General features: G+C 37.0%; 1 protein-coding gene across 1 annotated transcript in view; it reads left to right on the top strand.

Moving 5' to 3' along the window:
• Positions 1-339: 339 nt before the first annotated feature.
• lmnb2 (lamin B2) overlaps positions 340-19,745 on the top strand; it is a 21,500-nt gene continuing 2,094 nt past the window's right edge. Inside the window, exons 1-12 of the mRNA XM_017477814.3 lie at positions 340-789; positions 3,190-3,326; positions 7,421-7,577; positions 7,682-7,807; positions 8,098-8,268; positions 8,448-8,573; positions 11,211-11,431; positions 13,094-13,322; positions 14,203-14,310; positions 14,972-15,091; positions 17,298-17,396; positions 18,008-19,745. The exon at positions 18,008-19,745 is cut by the window's right edge and continues 2,094 nt beyond it. Coding sequence (XP_017333303.1) covers positions 565-789; positions 3,190-3,326; positions 7,421-7,577; positions 7,682-7,807; positions 8,098-8,268; positions 8,448-8,573; positions 11,211-11,431; positions 13,094-13,322; positions 14,203-14,310; positions 14,972-15,091; positions 17,298-17,396; positions 18,008-18,049 — 1,761 coding nt within the window. The 5' untranslated portion in view covers positions 340-564 and the 3' untranslated portion in view covers positions 18,050-19,745. The remainder of the gene's footprint in view (positions 790-3,189; positions 3,327-7,420; positions 7,578-7,681; positions 7,808-8,097; positions 8,269-8,447; positions 8,574-11,210; positions 11,432-13,093; positions 13,323-14,202; positions 14,311-14,971; positions 15,092-17,297; positions 17,397-18,007) is intronic.

Genomic DNA, 19,745 nt, shown 5'->3' on the forward strand with positions numbered 1-19,745 from the left:
ATTTTAAAAATATTATATATATAATTTATATCCTTTTTGATATAAACAAAAATAGCACGAAATTAGCTTGTGGATTTAAAACATAACTTTAACATGGAAACATGGTTGAACTGATAGAAAAGTAAAATCTACCGGAAGTGGAGTACACCACTTATATTTTGGAGAGAGAGAGAGAGAGAGAGAGAGAGAGAGAGAGAGAGAGAGAGAGAACCAATGGAACGTTAAAAAGAACTACAATTACAATGTAGTGTTATAAAACTACAACTCCCGGTATCATCTCCTCATTCAGGCAGCTTTTGGCGGGTTTTTACGTTAGCGTCGGCCATTTTGGTTTTTTTTTTTTTTTTTAAACAATTCTTTCAAAGCTAGCCAACCAGCTACGGGTTCAAACACGAACAATTGTGCCAGACTTCATTCAAAACGTCAGCGAGTAATTCCGGAAGGTAGTATATTTTACGTTTGGATTTACTTAACAACTTTCACCGGTTTGTTCTGTTATAGGATTGAAACAGAACCGCTTGGGGACAAAAAGCACAAATAAGTTGCGGTCTCTCGCGTGAAGATATGGCGACCCAAACCCCAAGCCGCGCTGCCGCCGAATCTGGCCGGGCGACTGCTACCTCGACGCCGCTCTCCCCGACCCGCATCTCCCGCTTACAGGAGAAAGAGGACCTGCGGCACCTGAACGACAGACTGGCCGTGTATATCGATCGCGTCCGGTCTTTGGAGCTGGAGAACAACAGGCTCTCGCTGAAGGTCTCGGAGAAGGAGGAGGTCACAACCAGAGAGGTAAATTTGAATGTTTGTTTTAGTGTTAGCATACTAGCTAATAATTTAGCCTAAGCTCATGCTAACTAACTAGTAGTGTAAATATTTAGATGCAGCTTGGAATTAAGGCCACGTGGTGTCTTTAATCATCAACTTGATCAGAAAGTCGGATTTATATTAGTTTTCATCTGGTTAGTAGTTGTGGTAGTAGTGCTGTCATTAGCATAGCAAATTGCTTTCGGAGTACATTAATTAGCGAGTTGTCTGACTAATTATACAACTGGGGTCAATTCTTGTTTCCTAGCAACGTTAGCCAATTGTGTGTATATATTAAAACACGTTGCGTTGTCACCGTATCATTAAATTAAATAAACAGGCGTGCCGCAAGCATAGAAATATTTTTGCACGACAAATAAAGCCGTACAGATGGTGCCCAGATGTAGAAGTATTTTTTTTAAACTGAGAGATAATATTAATATTCAGTTGCTGCATGAAAGACAAAACGTATATTTTGAATGTTTACAAACAGATGTGTAAAATCTCCCGCTCCCTCCTAACTGAAACATGGGAGTGGCCGAGCACGCCTTCCTCTTATTCCCAACGTCCTGCTCTCAACAAACTCCAACACAGCTTTATGTTAATGCACTAGAACTCAGCAGGTTGAATAGTGAATAGTCATTTTGCTTAAGGGCAATTCCATACAAATATCAAGCTTCTCAATAAAAAAGGTACTTTCAGGCGTGTTTTATAGTTCTTGGGTCTTTTTTGTCTTGTTCTGTTCATGGTAGTTCAGTAACTGTTGTGGTTTGTATCATGATTGTATTGTATCACACTTTTAATCCATGTTCCTTAAGGCAAGGCATTGCACTACTTTTACAGAAAAGGTCATGGAATATATATATATATATATATATATACACACACACACATATTATAAATATATATATATATTATTTTATTTTAATATTCGGTATAAAATTGAACGTAAATCCATAACAAATGATGGGAAATTCATCTGCAGTATCCTTCCAATTGGAAATAGGCATGAACATGTAACATTTCATGAATGCATATCATCTAGAAACTGAGCTCTATCTATCTGGCTATCGAATAAAATATATTTTTGGGGAAACATGGTTTTAATACAATCTTATTTTGTGTATTTCTACTCTGGTTAGTTATCATAATGACACACATCATTCATGAAAGTTGCCATGTTTCAGATAATGTGATTGTGAGTGGACAAAACAATGTTTTCATATTTGTATTACTTCAAATCTGAAAAATAATTAACATGACGAATTTCTGCCTGTACTTAAAAAAGGAAGTAAGTACTGAACAAAAACACTTAAAATGCCTTGTATTAAAACTATTTTAATTCAATTAAACTCTTTTTATTATTATTATTATTTAAATTCTATGTTTTTGTGTGTTTGATTTTAATAATTTATTGTTTTAAGATACTAAGTTAAAGGATTTTCCCCACACATCATGTTTTAACCATCTACACTGTGCTGTTTTCAACAAAGGGACTAAGGAACAAAGAGTTGTTTTTTTTAACTTTCATTTTCTCTTTTGTATTGTTCACAGCATTTCTGCTTGTAAATAACAATGAAACTAATGCAAAGTTTGGAGTGCTTTCAATAAGACTGGGAAATTATGATAAATAATAAAATCCATTAAGATGTAACAAAGCATGTATATGTTAAAAAAGTGCATCACTAAAAAACCTTCAGTTAAAAAAATCTACATTAATTTCATATGAATTATTTCCCATTGAAATAAAATCAAATGAATATATACAAATGTTAATTTTTGTTTAAAAAAAAATTCCCAAAAGCATGGGCATGAATAAATAACAAAAGAACCGTTTCAAGCAAATTAGTTAATATTAAACTAAAGTGGATCAGTCTATGGACTTTCTTGTACGTCATTCCACTTGCAAGGGTACATTATTAATGCAAAACGTTTTTCTCACTACAGTGTTATTTAAAAATGAGAGCGTTGAATACAGATTACTAATAAATGCTAATGTCATCAGTATGACTGAGGCTAGGTTCTCATTCTTAGTTTATTTATTATTATTTCAGTTATGAAACAGTTAAAGATAACTTGAATAAGTAAATAAAACTTGCCATTTAAAGCCCAAATTCCTGTTTTTCTCTAATCGTCTATAATAATGCATTGGTCTTTGCCTGTGTCTGATCAGCTTTTCCTTTTTGACCATGTCTTCATACAGCAGTGTGTGGGGAAGTATCCAATAGTTTTAGAGTGTTCTAATGATTCACCTTTTAAATTTTAAAGAATTACAAACTTTGAGTTAGTTTATAATTATTAAAAGACAGAAACTGTTATGATATCATAATAGCAGTCATGTGTCTGTGTTTTTGTCTCTAACCATGTCTGTGTATCTTCTGTAAGGTGACCGGGATTAAATCTCTGTATGAGGCAGAACTGGCGGATGCCAGACGTGTCCTTGATGAGACTGCAAGAGAGAGAGCAAAACTCCAGATCGATCTGGGCAAGGTCAACTCTGAGCTAGAGGAGGTCACGAAGAGGTAAGTTATAATGATTTAGGAAAAACAACACCGTCAAACAGATACAAGCTCATAGGAGTTCTGTGTGCTTAAATGACTGTGTATACACTGTACTTTATACAACTTTTACTCTAACTGAAAGTCATTTATAATTCTGTACTGGTACTGCACATTTTGTTGGGTTTCAACAATTCACATGGAAATAAAAGAAATATGTGAAGGATTCTTTCTTGCCTCTGAATCTAGTAGTAGGAGACACCTGAAAACTATGCTTTTCTGCTTTTAAAGCAGAGGTCAGATCATGCATGAATAAAAGTCACCTGGTTGAAAAGTCAGTTCAGTGAAAGGAAAAAGACACGGGACTTGAAAAATGCACATTTGCTTTCAAAAGCCTTCATCTTAAGATCCAGAAAACTATTGAACTGTGGGCTCTTTGGTTAAAAAACAAATGGAGGAGATACTTATTATTTAGTATTATTTTCTCACTGATTTCTTACTGTTCCTTGGTGCATATCTGTAAAAACAGCCGCGTTTTCCTCAAACACGATTTTTTTTTTGCTTGTTTGTTTGTGTTTGTTTTTTTCTTTTTTGTGGTAAAATTCTATATGCTAGGATTTCCTTGTTAGTAATTTTGGCACTTTCGTGTATATGATGGTCTACAATGTTAATTCTGAACCAATATCAATAGACAATGAAAATCCAGAGTAAAAAAAATTAAATAAATGCATTAGATGACCAGCTGACACTAACACATGCATCAGCTCTCCTCGATGAAGGACAGACTACATTTTGTGCAACATAAATTGAAGAGAAAAAAATCTCTACTCACAACTTGATCACGTGTGTTTTGCTTTTTGCTGTAGCAGCTGCAGACACCCCTGTGTTATCACCATCTCCTAGTGATGGGAAGGTGTAATTTTTTTTTTTTTTTTTTTTTTTTTTTAAATTCACTGTGGTAAGGTGTGATCACCAGTCATTTAGTGTGTGCTTCATGAATTTTCAGTCACCATTTACCAAAAAAAAGGAGGGTGCCATTCCCAGTCTTTTCATAACCTCTCAGAATTTGCAGAGTGTATTGAAGGTTTAAACTGCAGTTGCTAGGATTTGTCTCTTTCCTTCAATCTCATGCTCTCCATATGAATCTCTGCGGTGTGAAAAAAGATGGCGGATGAGCGCAGCGGTGGTTTTGTTCCATCCAAGCAGTTTTAGACCTGATTCAGGATAAAGAAATGTTATTGCCTGCGCTGTATGAATGAGTGAGGTGTGAAACTGCTTATGCCAAATTCATACTACACGATTTCAGCCCAGATTTCTTTGCCTAATTTAAATTTTAATTGCCTAAGTCTAATTTTGGGTATCTACATCAACCAGCTCAGGCTCCATTTTTGCAGTGTCACATGATTGACAGCTCTTGATCCAAAGCAGGATTTGGGGATCAGGCATACTTTGTCAGGGATCTTTCCAAGTGAAAGATGTATGTTTGATGTGCAAGCCTCCTATGTGGATGCTCATGTTGCTTATGTGCACACCCCTAAGTCCACAAAACAACAAAGTCATAAGCGTGTGAGTGGTACAAGTGATTCAGAGCTTTTGAAAGTTGTGTAGTGTCCAATAGGCATTTGTTAGATCAAAGATCAGTGCCCACAGTGCAACTTTTATATGCTTTAGCTGTTTAGTGGTGAATTACCACTTGTAAGGTAAGTAGAACACAGTATTATATTTTAAATGAACTTTATCATATCTCTCAAGTGGTATTTCTACCTTTTGTTTGCTATACAGTGTTTATAGCTACATGTATTTATCATGTTAAGAAGGCTGTTTTTGCTTCATGTTGGTTTAAAATGTTAAGCATTTATACATTTAAAAAAAAAAATGTAATGTGTATATGTTAACATTCAGTGCTGTGAAAGATTTCTTCCGTTTTTGTGTACATCTCATACTAAATTGTATCAGAAATTAAAACAAAGGCAACCTGAGTAAACACAAAATACATTAAAATAGTTTTTTAAATGATAGTTATTTATTGAAGCAAAAAAAGTTATCCAATACCAACTGTGTGAAAATGTATTTGCCCTTGTAGTTACTAATTCCCCAAATCTATGAAACTCCATTCATAATGGGGTTCAGCTGGACTAGACACAACCATGCCTGATTACTGCAAACCCTGTTAAATCAAATCAACACTTAAATCGAACTTTTTCAACAGCATGAAGTTGGTTAAAAGGTCTCACACAGTAATACACTATGCCAAAATTGAAAGAAATTCCAGAAATCATGAAGAAAGTGATTGAAATAATTCAGACTGGGAAGGGTTACAAAGCTATTTCAAAGGCTCTGGGACTCCAAAGGACCACAGTGAGAGCCATTATCTCCAAATGGAAAAACTCAACACAGTAGTGAACCTTCCCAGAAGTGTTCAACTTTCTACAATTCCTCCAAGTGCACAGCAACTACTCATCCACTAAGTCACAAAAGAGCCACAGACAACATCAAAGGAACTACAGGCCTTTCTTGCATCAATAAAGGTCACTGTTCATGACTCTACTATCAGAAAGACACTGGGCAAAAATGGCATCCATGGAAGAGTGGTGAGGTGAAAACCACTGCTAACCCAGAAGAACATTTAAGGCTCGTCTGAATTATGCCAAAACATCCTCAAACCTTTTGGGATAATGTTCTGTGGATTGTTGAGTTGAAAGTGGAATTGTACATCTGGCATAAACCAACTACAGAATTCCACAAAAAGAACATCATACCTACGGTCAGGAATGGTGGTGGAAATGTGATGGTGTGGGGATGCTTTACAGCTTCAGGGCCTGGGCAACTTGCAGTAATTGAGGGAAACATTAATTGTGCTCTCTACCAGAAAATCAGTCCATAAGTTGAAACTCAAGCGCAGCTGGATTATGCAGCAAGACAATGATCCAAAGCATAGGAGTCCTAGAAGTAAGTGATCTGATTTCCAGTTATCGGAAGCGTTTGGTTGCAGTTATTGCTGCTTAACGTGGCACAAACAGATGAAGTTTAAGGGGTTTTTCCACATTGGTGATGGGTATTAAAATAAAAATGTATTGCATGTCTAATCAGGTTGCTTTTGTTTTATGTTGTATTTGGTTTGAAGTTCTAAAACTATTTGAGGTATACACAAAAACAGAAGAAATCAGGATAGGACAAATACTTTTTCCACAGCACTGTACATGCATCTTGATTTGAACAATTCGAGAAAATCGTGTTAAAACGTTAATTTGAATTAATCATGAAAATTGCCCAGCACTACTGCCACCTGTCATTTTTAGAAACCAGTTCATTTCACTTGCCTGATTTCTCCACCCCCACCCCTTTTGGGTCTCACTTGTTTGCTTTGGTTTACTCTCGTTGCTAGTTAACACAAGGGAACAGGAAGTCTGCGGCTTTGTGCCTATGAACACTTTCATGATGCTTTGACCACAACGGAAATGCCATTTGTCTATTTTACACTTCATGCGTTCCTTTTTTCTTCTTCTTCTTCTTCTTTTTCTTTTTTTCTTTTACCGGACCTATTTATTTATTTATTTATTTTATTTTATTTTATTTTATTTTTTGTAGACTGCATTTTACATGGCCAACAGTAGAGTAAAATTTTTGTGTGCGTTTCCTGGCCAGTATTATCCAGTCCATACAGGTTTTCACAAAAAATTTTTGTGATTGTTGAGGCCAAAAAATTTAGCTGCGGGTTTTTTCAAATTTAGCGATGCAGTTTACTTGAATTGTTGTTGAAATTGCACTTGCACGAAATTGTTTTGCACAGTCTTTCACAGCGAATTTTGTGCGTTGTGATATCACATGATACACCTCGGCCCAAATCTGTCGAAAATCTCAGGTAATTTAATAAAACTGCAAGCTCCTCCGAATATTACAGAGTTTGTGTGATTTCTGCGATTGCGAAATCCTGGAGGGACTGATTTTCTTTTTGGAAGTAATCCTGCTCTTCTAAAAGACTGTATTATGTCAACTATGTATACACTGTACATAATATGACTAGGCTACCACAGACTTTCTCAGTTTGTCGTAGTGGTCTTTTCTGTTGGTATTGGCTAGCTGATTTACACGGGTAGCTGTTTTGTTGTGTTTTGCAGCTTTAAGAAGAGGGATGGTGACTTGGCTTTAGCTCAGGCCCATATCAAGGAACTGGAGTCTCAGTATAACCAGAGCGAAGCATCACTCGCTACTGCTCTCAGTGAGAACACAGCTCTCTGTGCAGAGATCACTGACCTGAAGAACCAGCTCGCTAAGGTTGGTCTTCTTACTTCATTTCACTTTTACTTGTACAAGAAGTTCCTTCATTTAGCGAAGAATGTTTAAGGTTGACTTTCACTGAGGAAATTGCTCCCTTTCAGGCTGAGGATGCTCATGCTGTCGCTAAAAAGCAGCTGGAGACCGAAACACTGATGCGAGTGGATGTGGAGAACCGCTGTCAAAGCCTGTCTGAGGAACTTGAGTTTAGGAAGAGCATGTTCGAGGAGGTGCGTTTTAGCTTTCCTTCTTTGTGTTAGTATGTAATGGGGGCAGTCTGTGTTTTTAGAGCCCATTTAAACATTGAAAAGACTGATGTAAAATGCAGAAGCGGAACAATTCATTGTGTGTGCCCCAAACCCCTGATGTAGTGGTTTAGGGGAAAACAATGAATTGTTCTGCTTTTGCATTTTACATCAGTTACATCTAAGACAATACTAACACGTTTCTTAAGTTAGTCTAAAAGATATTGTGGCGATAACCTAAGTTCGAGCACTTACCTTCTGTGTGCTTTATGTAGGAGGTGCGTGGGACAAGGAAGCGCCATGAGAAGCGGATGGTGGAGGTGGACAGTGGAGGTAAGATGGAGTATGAATACAAACTGGCCCAGGCTCTGCAAGACCTACGCAAGGAACATGAGGAGCAGGTCAACTTCTACAAGACTGAGCTTGAGCAAACCTTCCAGGCCAAGGTACTACATTGTTATTTTTTTTTCATGGTCTCATTAATATTACTCTTGAAGTAGAAAAATGCTTGTTGGCTGTATGGAATTTTTGTAATTGTCATAGCTGGACATGTCGACCCTGTTTCAGTGCTGCTCTAGGGTGTTTAATCAGATACCAAGTTCCTTTTTTCTGTCCCTCTGTGTAGTTGGAGAATGCCAAGGTGTCCTCTGACGTCAATGATAAGGCAGTGAACACAGCACGGGAGGAGCTGCAGGAGGCTCGTGTCAGGATCGAGGGGCTGACTTATCAGCTCTCTGCACTCCAGAAACAGGTAGAGCTTCCCTCTCACACCAGCTGTCTGTTTAGCAGCTTGTGACAGCTTCACCCTGTCCTCAGTTTGCAACCTGTCAGGTGCAGTAATAAAAATTTTGTCCTTAAACTAATTTCAGAACATTAGACCATTACAGTTGCACAAATTGACTGTGTCTTGCATTTTATTTATGATTTTGAGTCACGCTTAATTTAAAACCATGCACATACCCTGTATTGAGTGTGACAAGATGAAAGGATAATGTGTGAGTAAATATCCTTGCATTTTCAATGTTGACAAGTTACAACTACCAGCTGAGGGCATTTTTCTTGACTCAGGATGATCAAGAATAGCACAAAGGTTGGGAATATGGCCTGATCTGGCAATGTTGAAAAAGCTGATGGTAATCACTACATGAGAAGATTTTTTAACCTAGTCGTCAGGGGCTAGCAGAGGTGGACACCTGTTTGCTCCTGACATACCCAACACCTGAACACTAAATATAGGTTCTTGATTACTTGGTTTTGTTGGGTAGGGTATAGGGCTGCACAATTAATATCGATCGCGATTACGATTTTGACTGCCCACGATTACATGAATATGATAGACTGTGATATTGACGTTTAAAGTTCGTCCTCCGCTCATAGAAAACTCCTCTGCAGATCAAATCAATCTACTTTTAATTAGAAGTCTTTATTGTTTAAGATATTTAAAAATAAATATTTTATGCTTGTTTATTTATCAATTAACCAACAGTATTTCTCATTGCTATTATTTTAATCAATTAATAGTGACCATGAGCAGAGAGCTTACATTTAACTGTTTATGACCTTCTGATTAAAGTTTAAACAAAAAAAAGATTGGTATCTGGATCGGTATCCGTTGTAAAAATCCTGATCGGAGCGTCAGTAATGAATACCATTAAACTAAGGCGCTTTGCATCTGATGGGTAAATGAACTCAATCACATCCTATGAGATTATTCAAATATATACACAATATACGCAGAGCGGTTCGAGAACTGACTCCAGCCCAGAACCATGACAGTGGAAAATGTCTAATAGTGCAGCTTTAAATATATTTAAGAGGAGCCAACTTCAAACACTGAATGTTGAGGTTTATTGTATTTGTTTACAAGGTGGAACAGGTTAACTTTTTTTTTTTTTTTTTTTTTTTTTTTTTTTTTTTTTTTTGCATCCAGTCTGTAAAATTAACTGAAAAAATTAAATTTAGTTTATCAGAAGGTAAATTAATTAGTCATGGCTCACACTATGTTCCTAAATTTTGTCATAATTGACAAGCTCAAGTTTTCTCATGCCTACTTGTGTGTTGTATTGTGGCACATTTAATGTTACCATCTCAAAAGAAAAAAACCTCCTAAATTTTTGTAATTAGGTTCACAAGTGCTCCTAAAAGAAATTGTCTTGCGTCTCTTCTCCTGTAAACACTGTTTTTGCCTTTTCTGCATTCGCCTCAATTGATTTCATTTGGTTGAAGGCATTTTTATTTTTACACATCCTATATTTTGGGTGCAATTTTATTTATATTTTGCTTCTATGAGATGATGCACTTTAAGGACCAGTCTAATTTGATGCAAAGATTTGTATATTAGCAGGAATGTAGCAAAACATTGAGGTGAAAGCAGTGGTCTGTTTATTTAAATGTGAAAGTGCAATAAAAATATCTTGTACCTAAAGTCAATGAATAATCGAGATCTCAATATTAATCAAAATAATCAGGATTATCATTTTGGCCGTAATCGTGCAGCCCTATTAGGGTATAGGGATGGGTGATATGACTTAAAACTATATCATGATAATTCTGGTATTTATTGCGATAACAGTATCAGTGATTATATAAATCTAGTTCCATGCACCACTGTTTTTGGCTACAAGTCATAGCTGTGATCTTGAGAGGCTCTGAAACACAAACATTGATCTAAAAGTAAAACTGATTTTCTGTAATAAAACCAGTTCCAGATTGTAGAGGTAGCTCCTCATTTAGCGATAAACTCCTCAGCTTCACGTCCACTTTCTGCCGTACTTGTTTTCACTCTGCACGTGAGCTGCAAGTGGGTGGCAGACTGTCGCACACAGAAATGCGTCATCAACTAGGTTTTATCATTATCAAGGGAATACTAATTCTTATTGTGGGGAGAATTTCTACCAGTATATCACAAACGATAAGATATCGCCCATCCCTAGTAGGGAATTGGGACAGCAAAAAACATGTGAAACATCTGGATAAAGGGTGGAGGCATAACATTTTACATTTGCTCATTTGGCAGACACTTTTATCCAAAGCAACTTACAATTTAGACAGGATTTAAGAGTAGTCAGTAGTTCTGCTCAGAGCCCAACATTAGCAGCTTCAGTAGCCCAATGTCTTAAACACTTCTCACTTTTCTTTTTTTTAAATTAAGATTTAAATGATTTGTTGAGGCTCTGTGTCAAAGGCAGTTCAATTGAAAACTATTTATCAATCATGAAGAACTCTTGCTCAAAAAACTTGACATGATAAATTGCAGGTCTCTTGCTTAAACATCAGACACCTCATTTGAGACTCATGGTCTCTTGTGTACACTTTGTTGGTCACTTTCTTTATCTTCACTTTTCCCTCTTCAGTGCAAAACGATGTTTGTGTACACTGCACCTTGCAGGCAGCAGCAGCAGAGGAGCGCATACGTGAGCTGGAGGACTTGCTGAACAGCGAGCGTGATAAACACCGCAGAATAGTGGACGGCAAGGATCGGGAGATGGCCGAGATGAGGGACCGCATGCAGATGCAGCTCAACGAGTACCAGGAGCTGCTGGATGTAAAGCTGGCCTTGGACATGGAGATCCACGCCTACAGGAAGCTGCTGGAGGGAGAGGAGGACAGGTGAGCAAAATACACTGGATATACAAAGTCTACACACTTCTGTTAAAATTGCAAGTTTTTTAAATTTGTGATGTAAAAGAATCATGTCACCTTAAGCAGCCAACAAAATTCCGATGATAAACATTTTAGGGGGGGGGGGGGACGACAAACTTAACCTGGTGTGTGGACCCTTTAACTAATAGTTTGTTAAAGCACCTTTTGCTCGTAATATAGCACTCAGTCTTTTTGGGTAAGAGTCTACCAACTTGGCACAGCTTAATTTGTCAATTATATTTCACTCTTCCTTGCAAAAAGGAAGAGTGAAATATAATTGACAAATTAAGTTTTTACATACCTGCATGTTATTGACTCTGAAACGATTCTGTCATGTGTGCATGTTAATTAATCCATCTAGGGTAGGGTTTTTTAGTTTTCTTGCTCTGGTTGTTCAACCTACTTGTCCTTTTATTGTACTTGCAACAACAAAACAATATATACGATCCAAAATCTGCTAGTCCTGGGTATTTCATTTGTTTTTTTTTAGGTTAAATGCATAAGAGTTTAGCATTAAACTCTACTGTGTGGCAGATCTGCAGCAGAAGGAGTGGGTATGCTGTCTGTAATGGTTGTAATCACTCGAAAGAATGAAGTTCTTATCCAGGATGAGAGCATGTGGTTCAAATCATTCCAGACATTTGAGCTTATTTGTGCACATTCAGACTAAATTAAGCATGACTATCAGTCAGTTATGTAAGCATGAACACATTTCCCAAATCATGTTTATGGGAATGAAACAAGTCTTGATTAATATGTTTCTAGCTCATTGGTTTCACAGGATGTCAGTTTGCTTTCCTCATATGCAGCCATACTTGTGTGTGTTTTTTCCTCTCATGTGAGCCAGATGATAGCAGTGTGTCAGAGCAGTTGATTGTTGTCCTTTATGCTTGAGCAGAGTACTGAAAGACTAGGGAATGAGGGAAATTGCAGATGACTTTAGGCTGCAGAGCTGCTGGAAATGATGAAAGAGGTAATCAGCTCACCTCACCTCACTCGAGGCTACAGACCAGTAGATCAGTCGAAATTGAAATGAAGGAAGGAAAGAACAGACACCACTATACAAAATCACAGCACATTGTATCATCTGGACTTTAGAGCTACACGGTTATATGATGCACTCGCGTCCTTCTAGAACAATTTTTCCCTTATAAATTTATATAATTGTTCATGTGGCTTAAACCTGACAAGAAACATAAATCTGTGATTGCGTCGTATTGATATAGTTTTTGTTTTATGGGCTCGTCATATGCTTCACAAAATGTGAATAATTGGTGATTAAACAACAACCACATTCCAGAGGTAGGGAATTTACCTGCTTAATTCAATTCCAGTATTATATAATCCACATCTATCATTTGTGGTGTATAAGATTCTCCGTGTGTAGTGGGTGCAAGTGAAGCATGTTTAATGGCGTCCCTAGATGGCAGTGTTCATCACCACATTGTGTTGGTGCAGAATTAGCCCCAGGGTCCCCCAAAACAGTGTTTGTTTTTTTATTGTAATTGCAATCGCACCTATGCAACCATGAATCATGAAAAGGGTTTACTTTACGACATGAATTTTAAAGTGAAAAGACAACTCTAAACTGTATTTGTTTCAATCAAGTGTGTGTGTGTTCCTACACAGGCTGAAGCTGTCCCCCAGCCCCCCCTCTCGGGTCACCCGAAGTGTGGTCGCTAGCAGCAGCTCCTCCCGCTCCTCCCGTGCTAAGAGGAAGCGTGTGGAGGCGGAAGACGAGACGGGGAGCGCTCCCAGTTTTCGTGTCAGCCAGCAAGCTGAGGCAACAGGCTCAATCAGTATTGAGGAGCTTGACCTCGAGGGCAAGAGTGTCACCCTCAAAAATAACTCCAATAAGGTGCCATACTTCTCACACTTTCCATTTCGTAAAGCAGACTTGGGTTTTAGAAAGCTACTATATAATGTGTATAGAAGCAAGGCTAAATGTGTGTGTATATGTGTGTAAAGGGTTTTCTGAGGCAGCCACAGATGTATGAGGGTGTCTCAAATGTAAACTTAAAAGTGCAACATAAATTATAGAAACGGTACATTAAATTTGTAGTTGCAGTAAAAATGTACTACTGATCCAGTTTCTCGATATTCCCTCCTACTGCTACCTTAAACCTGATGCACTTTTATGACCCCTATTTGTAATTGACAATGCGAATGAAAAAGAAAAAATAAGCATTAATGTTTTAATTTGACTCAACCTCATAGTAAATAGGTGCCTGATTTTGTGGGGTAGGAATGCAGTTACTGCAGACATTGAATGTTTAAAGCGTCTGCATCTGGATATTAAAGCTTAAAAAGCTTCAGATGATTTTGATGATGTCACTGTAGACTTTACTGAGACTCAATGTCCAACTCCAAGAAACCAACTTCATTATTAATCACGTGAACAAATAGCTGACTTTACGAGTTGCTTGGTTTAGTTTTCCTCTCTTGTTCCTTATTAAATAATGTTAATGAGACACTACTAATATAACTGCAATATTGTTTATTATGATATATGTAGCATAGAGCGTTAGAAGCCTTTGAAACTGAAAGCCTGTTTTATGACCTCTTGAATTCACAGATAACTCTTGTTTAAACTTTAATCTTATTTTGAATCTTAATATCTCACTTACATGTTGAGGCCTGGAAAATTAGATTTTGAGGATAATGATGGCTATGTCTAGCATTGCATGATGTTCATCTGAATATTTTATTGAGCAGTGTTTTCATGTCTTCTCTTTCAGGATCAGTCTCTGGGTAGTTGGAGGCTAAAGAGGCGAGTTGGAGAGGGAGATGAGAGAGCCTACAAATTCAGCCCTAAGTTTGTCCTTAAAGCAGGACAGACTGTTACAGTAAGGATTTTCTTCATTTTTTCCAACTGCCTTTTTTTGTTGTTGTGTTGTATATTTTATTAAATCACCATTAGTGCCATTAGGATTGGCGATTCAGCAAGGAGTAAATCAAGTAATCCAACAAATAACTAAATATATTTTTTAAAGTGTTCTTTATGAAAGGCAGGTTCATTTGGGGGTAAACCAGTTGTAGATAAAAGAATGAATAAATGTGAATAGTGTTGGTATTATCTGTAAGACTACTGTGTGCGACAAGGGTTTAATTAAAAGTGATTAAGATCTCACTGTTTTATATTGGTTTCAGTAAATAGTCACAAACGTTTCTTAGATTCTATAGAAGGAGAGGATATGTTTAGTTACTGATGGCAGACTGATAGCACCTAGAAAAGAGGTGAACTGAGAGATGATGCTTCACAGATGCTCCGCTCTTTAAGCAAAGACCTTTCAGCCATGAGAGAGATATATATATATATATATATATATATATATATATATATATATATATATATATATATATATATATATATATATATATATATATATATATATAATGTACACACACAGACACACACACACACACTATCTGTTTCTTTGATATCCTCACATTGAGAGCGTTGTGTTGGTTACCTTGGTTGAAGTTTGGTTTTGTTGTTGCACACAGGTTTGGGCTGCAGATGCAGGCGTGGCTCACAGTCCTCCCTCAGACTTGTTGTGGAAGAGTCAGAGCAACTGGGGCAGTGGAGATGAAACAGTTACTCTGCTGGTCAATTCAGATGGAGAGGTACACACCACCAAGTGCTTCATAATTTAAGAAAAAAAACATATCGTGTTTTCTTGAAATGCCTTCAGGAATTTTTTCATCGCCCCACCCTCATTCTCCATCTCGTAATATAACCACATCACACTGAAAAGCAAAATGTTTTTTGTTTTGTTTAACTGATCATATTTCGGTTGATGTTTTTGGTGAAAAACAAGTATTTTTTAAGAGTTAAATGCTTAATGCATGACAGAAAACAGAGACTTTCAATTGGATTTCCATAAAGGACTGTACAGGAATCCTGCTCCAATTGCTCGAGAGTGTTTGTGGTGTCACAGCTAGTCAATCATTAAAATGCATTTATTGGCTTAGCATGCCTCTTTCCTTTTCATCTTGTAATGACATTAATAAATACTGACAGTGTAGGAGATTTTGTGGAAATGTCATTTTCAAAAATATCGTTTAGTAAAGAATCTGTCGCATCCTCTGGGGGAAAAGATTTTTGCACCTTTTTCTTGCGTATTAAGCGAGTTCTGATCAAGTTTTAAATACGGAACAATAAAATATAGACCGTGTGTCTGAGAAGCGACGCTTCTGGGGGTTTTAGGTGACTTATTCAGTCCTAGTACAGGTACAGCTTACAGTCGTTTTATTTTCATGTGACCTACTAATGAAAGAACAGTTAGGGGATTTGATTTTGTTTCCTTTTAGTTTTTGTTATATGTGCAGCAGAGACCACGATCAGCACTTTCATACACTTTAAGACTTTTAAACAAAGCTCTTGTAATAAATATTTCTTTAAATGAATTAATACCATGATTTTTAGACTAGGGTATCATGCTGTTAAAATTTCAAACCTTAACACTCATGTGGCATTCAGCTTATCTCAGAAGTGAGAAGTTTGAGCTTGGAATTATGTTTTTTTGTTCCCTTCCTTCTTTCTTTCTTTTCTCCTTGTATTTGAGGTACAAAGTCAGGGGGGAGATCATGGATGCCTGTGTTAATCTTTTGTTAGCAACAGTCTAGCCAGTTAACTGTGATGTAGGTTGGGAATCAAGTTCAACACAGCATAATACTCGGGGGTGTGGTTATGATCATATGATCCTTCAGGGATCCTGGGTGCCCATGAACGCTGATCAAATAAGCTTTATGGAGAAATGGTGCTTTATGCTTTTGTGTCTCATGTAAACAAGTGTATTGCTTATTCAGGGTGACGGGACTCTACGTTAACAATTCTTTTTAGGAGCACTTGTGTTAATAATCACAAAAATTTAGGAGCACAGTTGAAGTTTAGTGTGGGTTTTTTTTTTTTTGTTTGTTTTTTTTTTTGTTTAAAAAAAGAGGTGGTGACGTTAATGTGCTACAATATATCACAAGTAGGCGTGAGCTTGTCAATTATGACAGAGTTTAGGAACATGGTGTGAGCCTTGTCAAATTAATTTACCTTCTGATAAACTAAATTTAATATTTTCAGTTCATTTTACAGAATGTATGCAAAAAACAACTACTAACCTGTTCCACCTTGTAAACAAATACAATAAACCTGAATATTCAGTCTCGGGTGATGAAAAGTGGTATGAAAGTAACTGTTGCGTGGTGTAGATGGCATTTTGGAGTTGTAGTTTTTATTCTGATTGCATTATTAACTTCAAACAGGTCACTCACACTGGTGCGAATAAATAGTTTTTCACAGTCACATGAAGTACTTTTGCGACTGAAATGGTCACACTGTATAGCCCCGGGAGGTTATTAGTGTGACAGCTGAACCCCCTCTGGATGAATAATGAATTGTTAATGAGTACTGTACTCATGCGCCTTAACTTTATTGTGTAATCTTGTGCAATCTCATGCAACCCTTGAGAAGCACTCATGCCTCCTCACACAGGTTGAAAAGCCCTGTTCTACATGCTCACAGCTGTGTAGTTCATTGTTTTTCCCAGTCCTGAAGTACTACCACAGTGAAGTGCTTACTGTGATTATTTATTTATTTATTTATTTATTTATTTAATTAAAGCACCTGAAATGAAGAGCTCTGGATTTAGCTAGTAAGTGCTTCAGGACTGAAGTTAAACATTTAACCTTCTCTTGGAGAAATAAATAGCACTGATCCTCCCAAGCCTATATACTTGACAGACTTATTAAAATTCATTTAAATCCAGAATGAAATGGCTACATAGTTTATTCATGAGGTAGGAAATGCCACGGATTAAAATCATGTCTGGTTCTGCAGGAGGTGGCAAAGCGAATGGTCACCAAAAGCGTGGTAGAGATGGAGAACGGAGATGACGAGAATGGAGATTTTGGAAATGAAGATCTTTTTCACCAGCAGGTGAGCTGCATTTACACTCACTGAACACTTTAATAGGAACACCTGCATACCTGTTCATTTATCCAATCAGACAATCTTGTGGCTATACAGTTACTGTAGACTTCCTGCCAGCTCAGACCAGTCTGGTGATTCTCCTCTGATCTCTCTCATCAACAAGGCGTTTCATCCTGCAGACCCTCTGCTCACATGATGGTTTTTTGTTTGTTTTTCACAGCATTCTGTGTTAACTCTAGAGACTGTTGATACTCAAACCAGCCCATCTGGTACCAACATCCATTCCACAGTTAAAGTCACAGAGAGCACACTTTTTCTTCATTCTGATGTTTGAAGTGAACATCAATTGAAGCTCTTGACTTCTATCTGCATGAATTGCATTGCTCTGCTGCCACATTATTGGCTGATATTTAGATAACTGTATGAATGTACAGGTGTTCCTTTAAAAGTGGACAGTGACTGTATGTGCTAGTTATAAGCAGTATTTGTTTTATTATATTTTATTGGAGTTACTTGACTGTACCTTTTGGTGTTGTGTTTTTTTTTTTTTGTTTTTTTTTTTTTTTTTAAATTATTACACCCCCCCCCCCCCAAAAAAAAAATTGTTTCTTTTTCAGGGAGATCCGAAGACCCGATCCAGAGAATGTGCCGTCATGTGAGGAAGCTTCATTCACCAGAGTATTTTCCCCTGATTGTTCCCTCAGAGCCACTAATTTTCATATTCTTCAATCTCAAATCCTTAAAATAGTTCCCTACCCTACTGCCAGTGTGTTGCTGGAATACAGTTTTTACAGACCTCGTTTTTTAAAGCCAGATTACCATGAACTGTGTATCAAAGAATAATGTTGTTTTTTTAAATTGCAGTCTAAAATGTTTTTCTTTTTATCTTTTTGATAAGCATCAAATGGAAGTTGGACAGCTTCCAAATACATGCCTCACCTCCCCATAATAGAGGTCTTCACAATATAACAGCAGGACATGACTTGATGTATTAAAAAAAAAAAAAAAAAAAAAAAAAAAAAAAAAGTGTAGTACAAGGTAAAAGATCCTGCATGGTGATACAGTAATGTGTGTCACCAGATGGTTTGTTAGGTAGGATGAGAAATGTTTTGAGACGCTTCGCTTCATCATGCAGTTTACTCTATGTTGAAACTGACAGCTGCCGCTTAGCTTGTGTATTTTTCGTTTACCACATCGTTGTATGGATAAACAGGGTGGAAAAGGAATGATGGGAGATTCACAGAAATGATGACTAAACACCATTTTGGTGGGGGTTTTTTCTTTCTTAAATAATGATGAGTGACTGATCATGTGACACAAAATCATGTGACACTGATCATTGAAAGTGAATAATTGAAACTTTTGGGCATTTTAGGGATCTCCATAGTTTAATAGGGTGTTTTGTTTTGGTGGAGGTTTTTTTTTTATCATGTAACTGGGTACCTGGCTTCTTTTTTTCCTAAGCATCCTCTGAAATCATGCAAACTAATCCCCTTTTGTGCTTCAGAGATTGGGAATCTCAGTAGGACCGGGCTTCAGGGACTGATTAGAGCCGATAAAAGATATTATGATTCAGCACATCACAGCTGAAACTGAGCTGATGGCTGAGAAGTGTTCAGAAAGTTCTGAATTGATATTAATATTGAGCTGAATCTTGATTATAACATCCAGACCACACATTTTAATTATAATGCACTCCAGTTTACAGTGATTTTCAAGCAAACGTTTACATATGGAATCAGATACAGCAGGGTATGTTGTTATGAGAGAATGATCAATGATCTGTTACCATCCTGAATTGATTTTCCTAAAACAGCACACCCTTAAGTGCTTTATTCCTCTTAAACCAAAGCCACAAAGTGTAAACTCCTCTGGTGCATGGTGGAAAACTGACTTTTACAAAGTATTGACAATGGAGAATCCTTCCATAGATATGTTAAATGAAACATCTTTCAGTAAACAAAGTCAATGATTTGTTTCTTAATTGTAAATTCATGGAGTGTCCACTATACAAATCCCTGTGTAATTTGTGTCCATAGAAAACTACCAGAGCTGCTGCTAGAGAAAGTAAATTGACACCGTCTGACCAGTCAGATTTGATCAGTCAAAACCCATGTAGTATAATGCAAAAATTCTTTCCCCAAGATGTTATGAAATCTGCCAAACAGTTTTTAAGCGATGGTTAGATTTTTGTCATTGCTTAAGGTATAGTTCAGATTTTAAGCCACTGCCAAATATTAAATGTTGGTACTTTTCCACCCTGTTCATTCAAATGCAGCTGTTATACATTATGATTTGTAAAAGCTCTTTGTTATAATTTTTTTCATTATTGTAAATGTTAAAATGAGGTTTTTA

Source organism: Ictalurus punctatus, chromosome 10, assembly GCF_001660625.3.
Source record: "Ictalurus punctatus breed USDA103 chromosome 10, Coco_2.0, whole genome shotgun sequence".
Lineage (NCBI taxonomy): Eukaryota > Metazoa > Chordata > Actinopteri > Siluriformes > Ictaluridae > Ictalurus > Ictalurus punctatus.